General features: G+C 43.8%; 1 protein-coding gene across 1 annotated transcript; it reads right to left on the reverse strand.

Annotated features, from left to right (window-relative positions):
- Positions 1 to 6,544: 6,544 nt before the first annotated feature.
- Positions 6,545 to 9,223, reverse strand: FGFBP3 (fibroblast growth factor binding protein 3). Its single transcript, XM_063669981.1, has 2 exons — positions 9,072 to 9,223; positions 6,545 to 8,721 (listed from the first exon to the last, which is right to left on the reverse strand). The coding sequence occupies exon 2, from the start codon at positions 8,641 to 8,643 to the stop codon at positions 7,867 to 7,869; it is 777 nt and encodes a 258-aa protein (XP_063526051.1). The 5' UTR covers positions 8,644 to 8,721; positions 9,072 to 9,223; the 3' UTR covers positions 6,545 to 7,866.
- Positions 9,224 to 10,795: the final 1,572 nt, after the last annotated feature.

Raw genomic sequence — 10,795 nt, forward strand, 5'->3', positions numbered from 1 at the left:
ATGTGGATCTTTGGAGGCCTATTCACCCCAGTGCAGTCCCTTATTCTATACTCTTGTAAATAGTTCCTTCATTAAACTCCAGTTACCCCCTTCTGAGTGTGCAGTATGGGGACACTGATGATACAAAGTATACCTTAGAATCAATAAATACAGTATTTATTTTTGACTAACAGGAACTGCACTAGAATCTTATATTAGTTAAGGTAAATGATAATCTCAGAATACAGGGGCTTAAATAAGAAATACAGTTGAATCTCACTATTTGCAGTAGTTATGTTCTATAAAGTCAGTGTGAACACTGACTCAGCAAATACAGAACCACTGCTCCTGGGGAATATACAGGATTAGGTTCCTATGAGCCTTTGGTCACAACATTTTTCATCAACCATTCGATCACAATTTGTTTTATGGGTTTTTCTGTTTAAGGACACCTTACTTAATATATATTGTTGATTCGTTAGCGTTGAACACTGTGACTCATGCCTGAAGGAAGTTTATCAACACATGTATTCTCTCTTTAAAGCACATCACAGTTTCCTGTGCTTAGGAACACAAGATAACACTTTAGCACTGTGTTCGGGGGCCATTTTAAACTGAGAAATTACTAACAGAGCACAAAAGTGCAAAAAATGTGGCTCTAAATAAACCATGATAAAGAGACTTATTTACAGTATTAGAACTGAAGCAAAAAGGCAGAGTGATGCCTTCTTTGACCTCGGCTGGGAACAAGCATGTTGGATGACAAATTTTTCACCACTCTCTGCAGATGTGTATCTACCAATGATTACAAAGGCGCAATGAGTATTGCTTTTGGAGTTACCAATAAATTTTAGCAAGTAGGGAAAATCACAAATACAGAATCCACAAATAATGAGTATTTATTGTACATTTTGTTTTTCTCTCATATAAAGGTCTAGCCTATGCAGAGTGGTGAGGCAGTTTTCCATCAGGTTGTTCAAGAACTCAGATTCCTTCCATCTTGTTACACTGTCATCCTCTAGGGTAATGTATTCCTCTGCATGGTTAAAGCTGAATTGCAAGAGCATCTAAGTCCTACCTCTTAGAGAGGAGAAAGGAGAGAAAGTTCAAGGCAAGCAGTATCTTTTTTTTTTTTTCTTTTATTATTATTATTATTATTATTATTATACTTTAGGTTTTATGGTACATGTGCCCAATGTGCAGGTAAGTTACATATGTATACATGTGCCATGCTGGTGCACTGCACCCACCAACTCGTCATCTTGCATTAGGTATATCTCCCAATGCTATCCCTCCCCCCTCCCCCCACCCCACAACAGTCCCCAGAGTGTGATGTTCCCCTTCCTGTGTCCATGTGTTCTCATTGTTCAATTCCCACCTATGAGTGAGAATATGCGGTGTTTGGTTTTTTGTTCTTGCGATAGTTTACTGAGAATGATGTTTTCCAATTTCATCCATGTCCCTACAAAGGACGTGAACTCATCATTTTTTATGGCTGCATAGTATTCCATGGTGTATATGTGCCACATTTTCTTAATCCAGTCTATCATTGTTGGACATTTGGGTTGGTTCCAAGTCTTTGCTATTGTGAATAATGCCGCAATAAACATACGTGTGCATGTGTCTTTATAGCAGCATGATTTATAGTCCTTTGGGTATATACCCAGTAATGGGATGGCTGGGTCGAATGGAATTTGTAGTTCTAGATCCCTGAGGAATCGCCACACTGACTTCCACAAGGGTTGAACTAGTTTACAGTCCCACCAACAGTGTAAAAGTGTTCCTATTTCTCCACATCCTCTCCAGCACCTGTTGTTTCCTGACTTTTTAATGATTGCCATTCTAACTGGTGTGAGATGGTATCTTATTGTGGTTTTGATTTGCATTTCTCTGATGGCCAGTGATGGTGAGCATTTTTTCATGTGTTTTTTGGCTGCATAAATGTCTTCTTTTGAGAAGTGTCTGTTCATGTCCTTCGCCCACTTTTTGATGGGGTTGTTTGTTTTTTTCTTGTAAATTTGTTGGCGTTCATTGTAGATTCTGGATATTAGCCCTTTGTCAGATGAGTAGGTTGCAAAAATTTTCTCCCATTTTGTAGGTTGCCTGTTCACTCTGATGGTAGTTTCTTTTGCTGTGCAGAAGCTCTTGAGTTTAATTAGATCCCATTTGTCAATTTTGGCTTTTGTTGCCATTGCTTTTGGTGTTTTAGACATGAAGTCAAGGCAAGCAGTATCTTTTAAAGCACATTGAAATTGAAGTTGCATTTGGAAAAAATTTGGTCATTTTTATCACACCTCTCTGCAAGAAAGGCTAGAAAATGTATTTGGCTACGTGGCATGCACTCAGGGAAAAAAAGGTGAGACTAGATTTGGGGTGAATAACTGGCAGTTTACCACCAAGAGCAGTGAAGAAACTCTCATCCTGAAACGCCAGCAATGCCATATCGTAGAAAGCCTGGGGAGAGCTGGCTTCTGTTCTAGCTCTGCCACTACCTTCTCTAATATGTGCATTTAATGCTCTATATTTATCTCTAAGTAATGCTTTAGCTACAATAGACAAATTTTGATATGTCCTATGTTCATTTAGTGCAAAAGTTTTTTTTTTCTTTTTTCTTTTTTGAGACGGAGTCTTGCTCTTTCACCCAGGCTGGAGCGCAGTGGTGTGACCTCCACTCACTGCAACCTCCGCCTCCCAGGTTCATGCCATTCTCCTGCCTGAGCCTCCCGAGAAACTGGGACTACAGGCGCCCGCCACCACGCCTGGCTAATTTTTTGTATTTTCAGTAGAGACAGGGTTTCACCGTGTTAGCCAGGATGATCTTGGTCTCCTGACCTCGTGATCCACCGGCCTCGGCCTCCCAAAGTGCTGGGATTACAGGCGTGAGCCACTGCGCCCAGCAAGAGTTTTGTTTTTTTTAAAATTTTTTGTAGATACAGGGTTTCGCCGTGTTGTCCAGGCTGGTCTCTAATTCCTGGGCTCAAGCGATCTGCCCGCCCTGGCCTTCCAAGGTGCGGGAATTACAGACATGAGCCACCGTGCCAGGCCAACATTTTATACTCTTTTTTTTTTTTGAAACAGAGTTTCACTCTTGTCGCTCAGGCTGGAGCGCAGTGGCACGATCTCAGCTCACTGCAACCTCCACTTCCCCGGTTCAAGTGATTCTCCTGCCTCAGCCTCCCGAGTAGCTGGGATTACAGGCCCCCATCACCACGCCCAGCTAATTTTTGTATTTTTGGTAGAGACGGGATTTCACCATTTGGCCAGGCTGGTCTCAAACTCCTGACCTCAGGAGATCTGCCCGCCTCGGCCTCCCAAAGTGGTAGGATTACAGGCGTGAGCAATGAGCCACTGCGCCCAGCCTTTTTTTTTTTTTTTTTTTTTTTTTTTTTTTGTGTCACAATCTCGCTCTGTTGCCCAGGCTGGAATGCAATGGTGCGATCTCGGCTCACCGCAACCTCTGCCTCCCAGGTTCAAGCGATTCTCCTGCCGCAGCCTCCCGAGTAGCTGGGATTACAGGCATGCACCACCGTGCCCAGCTAATTTTGTATTTTTGGTAGAGTTGGGGTTTCTCCATGTTGGTCACGCTGGTTTAGAACTTCTGACCTCAGGTGATTAGCTTGCCTCAGCCTCCCAAAGTGCTGGGATTACAGGCAAATTTTTATATTTTAAGTACAGACAGGGTTTCACCTTGTTGGCCAGGCTAGTCTCAAACTCTTGTCCTCAAGAGATCCGCCTGCCTCAGCTTCCCAAAGGCTGGGATTACAGGTGTGAGCCACCGCACCCGGCCCAATATTTTATATTCTATTTTCTTTTCTTTTTTTTCTTTTATTTTCTTTTTTTTTTTTTTTGAGACAAAATCTCCCTCTGTTGCCCAGGCTGGAGTGTAGTGGTGCCATCTTGGTTTACTGCAACCTCTGCCTCCCCAGTTCAAGCTATTCTCCTGGCTCAGCCTCCTGAGTAGCTGGGATTAGGGGCACATGCCACCATGCCTGGTTAATTTTTGTATTTTTAGTAGAGATGGGGTTTCACCATGTTGGTCAGGCTGGTCTCGAACTCCTGACCTCATGATCTGCCCGCCTTGGCCTCCCAAAGTGCTGAGAGTACAGGCACGAGCCAGTGCACCTGGCCTATATTCTATTTTCTTTTGTCCTTTTTTTTTTTTTTTTTTTTTTAATGCACTAAATGGATTTCATGACCTCATTGGCTGGGTATCTCATTTTGAAAACACTAGAGTATTTCAAAGAAAAGTGGCATCTCATAGCAAACAATGAAATCCTACCTAAAGAGGAGAATCTTAAAACTTCTAGGCAGAAGAATAATTTTTCTGTGCAAAATATTTTCTGATTTCCCTTATGACTTCCTCTCTGACCCATGGGTTATCTAGAAGTATGTTGTTTGATTTCTAAATATTTGGAAAACTTCCAAATCTCTTCCTTTCATTGATTCCTAACTTAAATCCTTTATGGTTAGAGAATATACTTTGTATTATTTAAATTATTTTAAATATGTTGCAGTTTGTTTTATGGTCCAGAATATGGTCTATATTGGTGAATGTCCCGTGCATATTTGAAAATGTGTAGTCTGCTGTTCTGCTGTTATAGGATACAGTATTCCAGAAAGGTCAATTAGGTCAAGTTTGTTGATAGTATTGTTCAGGTCTTTTATATTCTTACCGATTTTCTATCTTCTTTTTCTATTTATTACTGAAAAAGAAATGTTGAAGTCTCCAGATAAAATAGCGAATTTATCTATTCCTCCTTTCGGTTCTATTGGTTTCTGCTTCATGTATTTTGTTGCACTGTTAGGTACACTCACGTTTAGGATTGTTGTCTTTTTTGTGAGTTGATCCTTCTCTCATTATAGAATGTCCCTCTTTATCCTTTTCCTTTGTTTTGGAGTTTACGATGTTGGACGTAGCCACTTGTGGTAAGCAGAATAATGCTCCCACTCCCCCCTCCACCCCCACTTCTCCCACCCCTGCCCCGTGTTGACATCTTAATCCCCAGAACCTGTGAATATATTGGGATAAATTGCATTAGATTTCAATGGGAAATTAAGGTTACAGATAGAATTAAGTTGGCTAACCAACTGATCTTGAGATTGAAAAATTATCCTGGATTATTTGAATGGGCCCCGTGTATTTATAAGTGTCTTTTTAAGTAAAAAAAAGAGGGAGGCAAGAAAGAGGGAGTCAGAGAAGGAGATGTGATGATAAAAGCAGAGGTTGGGGCTGGGCGCGGTGGCTGATGCCTGTAATCCCAGCACTTTGGGAGGCCAAGGTGGGCGGACCACAAGGTCAGGAGATCGAGACCATCCTGGCTAGCATGGTGAAACCCCGTCTCTACTAAATAAGAAAATACAAAAAATTAGCTGGGCATGGTGGCAGGCGCCTGTAGTCCCAGCTACTTGGGAGGCTGAGGCAGGAGAATGGCGTGAACCCGGGAGGCGGAGCTTGCAGTGAGCCGAGATCGCGCCACTGCACTCCAGCCTGGGCGACTGAGCAAAACTCCGTCTCAAAAAAAAAACAAAAACCAGAGGTTGGAATGAGATGATTGTTGGCTTCGAAGATGGAAGAAAACCAAGGGCCAAGGAATGTGGACAGCTCTAGAAGCTGGAAAAGGCAAGGAAATGATTCTTCCCTAGAGCCTCCATTGTTCATTTCTACTCAGGTTGGCCTGACTCCCTGCTGCTTCTAGCTTGACCTTTTCTGGGACTCTTGTTTTGGCCTTGAACCTTGTCCTGTTGAATAGCAAGATTGGAACTTACCCAGAGTTTTCTTTCAATCAGCAGAATGTGGAAAACTAAGATACATCTTTCAGGTGATAGTGTACCCACCATGCTTAGAAGCAATTCACAGGCCCTGCGCATAATCAAAGAAAGAGGAATACACAGAGGTGAGAATACCAGGAGGTAGGGATCATGTAAGTAAATATATTATGTACTTATAGTCTGCCACCATACGGAACTTGTAGAGTTAAGAGAATAATAAAGTAATGATTTACTCTTATTTGAAGAATTAGAATTTAACTTTGATTTATTATGAACAAATTTTGTGTTCTTGAGATCATAGGTGTTTAGGGTGCAAGGACTATGAAGTTGTTGTTTTAATATAGTGTGCAATGGTATGCTTCAAATGGAGGACCAAAATGTTCAGAATAAAGCGATCTCACCTTGTTAAGAAGGGAATGACCATGAGGATTTAACTTCAAGTTCCCAAATAAGTGGTTGCCACACACACACACACACACACACATTTATATATATAATGGAAAAACATATATATATACATATATAGTTGCCCCTCCACATCTGTGGGCTCTGCATCCACAGATTCAACAATGGATGGGAGGAAGGTGGGGAGGAAGGGAAAAAGAAAGAGAACCAGGGTGCAAATCAAATAGAACAATGATAAGGCCAGGTGGCTGCCAGTTTATGACTCTTGCTTTATGTCAACTTCTTAGTTTCTGTCTTTTCCCAGCAATTCAAGATGTGTTTAAGAACTTAATTCAAGGTGTACTTGGAAGTAGATCAAATGCAGGTAGAATTTCCATTGCCTTGCCACTTCTTTAAATCTAACCATACAGTTTTTATTGAGCACCTAACATATACACACACAGTCTATCATTACATCACACTAAAAATGAAATACATTAATAATTAGTTACATGAAACAGAGAGATACAACTTCCATAATGGTCAAAATGACTCTGAGATACATACTTACATTTTAGCTGTTTAAAAAAAAATCATCAGATATAAAGAGAATCACTTTTTACTGGAGCACTCATCATCTATAATTCACTTCTAAATGCAGAAGGTTAATGGGAAAGTTCCAGAACATTAGTCACCATTTCGTTAAAAAGTAGCAGTTCTAGTGGCACACCCCTGAAGTCCGGGCTACTCCGGAGGCTGAGGCAGGAGGATCACTTGAGACTGGAATGTCGAGGCCGCAGTGAGCCATAATTGCACCACTGCACTCCAGTCTGGATGACACAAGACCCTGTCTCAAAAATAAAAATAAAGTAGCACTTCCAAGCCAAGTGCAGCGGTGCATGCTTGTAGTCCCAGCTACTCCTACTCCTAGCTATTCTGGAGGCTAAGATGTGAGGATCCCTTGAGGCCAGGAGTTGGAGACTGCAGTGCCTATTATTGCATCTGTGACTAGCCACTGCACTCCAGCCTGGGCAAGCCAGACCCTGTCAGGGGGCAAAAAAAAAAAAAAAAAAAAAAAAAAAAAAAGTAGCTCTTCTAAAAGAATGGAAAGGAAATCATTCTGCAAACCTTTCCTTGGAGTCAGTTTTGACCTGTGAGGCTTCTGTCCCTATAGAGGTTATCTATGACACTCACCACGCTGCATCCAAGTTTATACCAATTCAGAAAGGGAAAAAAGTCTGCAGTCTTGTTAGCTGATTAAGTGAGAAGACATTGATTCAACCTGGCTCAGGTTGGCAATTGCTCATGGCTGCATTTAACAGAAATGTTAAACAATAAACATTGCATCCCCATCCCCACATGGGACTCACATCACTTTAGTCACTCTATCTCCCCCTTATTCTCAGCCTCTCTCTGCATCGATTTCTCTCCCCGGTCTCCAGTTTTTGCACACTTAAGGTACGCCTATTTCTGTTTCCATTATTATTCCTGCTCTTAATCAGGACTGAGACTTTTCAAAATTTTTAACTTCTCTGCTATCCCAGAGATTCTCCATACCCCTTACACTCTTATCCCAAGCACCTCACCCTTACCTCCACCCCCATTCGAGAACCTGGACTTCTCCCCAGTCTCTATCACAGTACCACCCCCCCCCCCCCGCCCCGGTCTAAGACGCCCTTAGCTTTCCCTTCCCCACGCCTCCCCCATCATCCCTCCCAAAGCCGGCAGGCAGTCTCAGCCGTTCCAGAAATTGACAAAGAAGTTGCAGAGCGAGTGCCACTTCTCAGCGCAGTAGGTCTCCGTGAGCTCCGCGTTCCCGTCCAGCCTGTCGGGGTCGGGCCCGGTCCCCATGGGTCGCTCCTCGTTGGGGACCAAGGCCGCCTTCCTCTTGCCCCCGTTGGTCTTCCTCTCAGAGGGGTTTTCTTTGGGAGGTGCGCTTTGGGGAGGCGGGGTCCCAGCGGCTGGGCCAGGCGCACGCTCCCGGGTCCGCCCCCGGTTCCGAGCCCGGGGCTTGGACTCCCCCGCGAATCCCGCGGCGGTGGGGCGTGCGGGTGGGGACGCGCGGGGCACTAGCCGCAGCTCGGCGCTGCGGCCCTTCTTGCCCGCGCACAAGCGGGCCTGGAGCGGCGCGGGGTCGTGACAGGGCCTCCGCTTCTTGCGCAACCCTCCCAGCACCTGCTTCCAGAAGTGCGCGCGGCGAGCGGCGTAGGCTGCGCAGCGTTCCGGATCCCCGCGGTAGGCGCACTGGTGGCGCGCCCCGTCCGGGCTCTGGCAGCGCAGCGCCAGCTCGCTGCCCGCTGCGGCCCCCGGGGCGGGCAGCAGGAGCTGCCAACTGCACGCGTGCTGCTCGGGGCTGAGGAAGCGACCCGAGGAGCCGCCAGTGGGCCCGGGGACCGGCTCCGCCACGTTGCTATCCGCCCCTTTCTCCCTCCGAGCAGCCGCGAGGAGGCAACCACTCAGCAGCAGCAGCAGCGACGGCGACAGCGACGCTCGCAGCCTCGGAGGACTCATGCTCCGCGGTTTCCGCGCTCCGCTCTTCTCAGACCACGTCTGTCGGGGCTGGACCAGGCAAAGAGCATTCCCCAGGACCTGCGGACAGAGGCAGAGACTGCCACCAACTGCGCCACGCGCAGCGCTTCGCCCAGACACATCCACCTGCGAACTACCCTTCCGCAGACTTTCTGGAAGCTGCAGCCTGCGAGGAGACCCTCTGAGGAGCTTTCCTGGGGAAACTGCTTACTGTCTAAATAATCGCTTTCAAACCATGTATGCATTGAGATTTTCTTCACCTCTCAAATATGATAGCAAAACGATGCGTGATAATTGCCCCCTCTACCCCTTCCTTCATTTTCTCCCTTCTCCAACCTGCAATAAACTATCTACAAAATCATTTCAGATGATTCCTTGGAAACATGCACTTTATTACACTTTGAACTTACCGAGTTCTGGGAGAGGCGCCAAAGCCTTATTAGGGTAGAGGGAACGACTGCACGGGGGAGTAGTCTGTTTTAGCCGGCTCCCTGTGAATGAACGTGGTATCAATGGAACAGAAGAGGCCTACCCTTCTTCGCCCCTCCCCGATTTCTCTCACACTGGGAGACTTATCACCGCCGCGCTTCTCTCTCTCTCTCCCTCTCTCTCTCTGTCTCTCCAGATGGATGATGGAAGCGGTCCTGTAGTATGAAATACAAATCTTGTATTTTGCTTCCAATGTTTAAAGTAATCAGGCAAAATTAACCAAGTTTTTCTTCTTTCACGTACTTAACCATCCAAAAAATAAAAATTAAACAAAAGATCTAAGTTTTAAAAGTTAAATAAAATGAAACAAAACAAACTTCAGTATTCTAAACTAGGCATTTTTTACACAATTATATTATTTACATTCTATTTCTCATATTCTGAGTTTTACATTTTTACCTATTATTTCCAATAGCCTTTCTTAAGGCTCTCAATCTTAATAATTGCTACTACTAATAAAAATATAATATCCTAGTTTATTAACATATAATAGTGCCCAGCAGTTCACCCAGGAGTGGACATTTGGGCTTTTGATTACTTTTAGGTATTATAAATCAGTTATAAATGTCCTCCAAAAATTAGAAGTTTAAAAAAATTATTTGTATTATAGTAGTTGAAAAGTAAGATTACCAACTGAAATTGTTTAATAGTTAAGAATGCGAGACCAGCCTGGCCTCGTGAAATCCCTTCTCTACTAAAAATACAAAAATTAGCCAGGCTTGGTGGCAGACGCCTGTAATCCCAGCTACTCAGGAGGCTGAGGCAGGAGAATCACTTGAACCCGGGACAGAGCGAGACTGCCTCTCAAAAAAAAAAAAAAAAAGGAGAGAATGAATGTGTTCTTGGATCTTGAAAATGTTACATTTAAGCAAAGCTGCTTTTTCTGGAGGGGGGGATTGTGTGTGTGTGCGGGGGTTGGTTTGTTTTGTTTTGTTTTGTTTGTTTGTTTTGAGACGGGGGCTCACTCTGTCACCCAGGCTGGAGTGCAGTGGTGCTATCTCGGCTCACTGCAACCTCCGCCTTCCCGGTTCCAGCGATTCTCCTGCCTCAGCCTCCACAGTAGCTGGAATTACAGGCGCCTGCCACAACACCCAGCTAATTTTTAGTGGAGAAGGGGTTTCACCATGTTGGCCAGTCTGGTCTCTAACTCCTGACCTCAGATGAGCCACCTGCCTCAGCCTCTCAAAGTGCTGACCAAGCAAAGCTTTTTTTTTTTTTTTTTTTGCACTTTTTAAAAATTTTATTTAGAAGCCTACTTGTAGAAGTTAGCATAATTTTATAGATTATTAGAAAAATTCAATTATTTTCTCTCTGCAAACAGTTATAATAGGAATAATAGATTAGCAATGTACTACATTACAAAACAGTGGCCTATAACGATCTGTACATGTACTGTGCACCTTAAGGAAAAGAATTTGACAGTGTGCTGTACTTACACTGCAGGTAACATATTTTTATTCTATCACACAAAACTGACCAGTGGTAGTGCTTGAATTTATAAATGGCCATTAAACAGAATATTTAAACTCAGATTTATATTTAGCATGCTAAAAAGTGAAAAAAGTTTCAACTGAAGTTCTGTGGCTCATCAGTTCAAATGTTTCATGGCATTTTTTTCTTTAAATGAAAAATTTTGATATTGTAA

This window comes from Pongo pygmaeus, chromosome 8 (assembly GCF_028885625.2).
Source record: "Pongo pygmaeus isolate AG05252 chromosome 8, NHGRI_mPonPyg2-v2.0_pri, whole genome shotgun sequence".
Lineage (NCBI taxonomy): Eukaryota > Metazoa > Chordata > Mammalia > Primates > Hominidae > Pongo > Pongo pygmaeus.

Bases quoted from the DNA above. Each gene is read 5' to 3' on its own strand.
- FGFBP3 (XM_063669981.1), bottom strand. From the start codon at position 8,643: ATGAGTCCTCCGAGGCTGCGAGCGTCGCTGTCGCCGTCGCTGCTGCTG.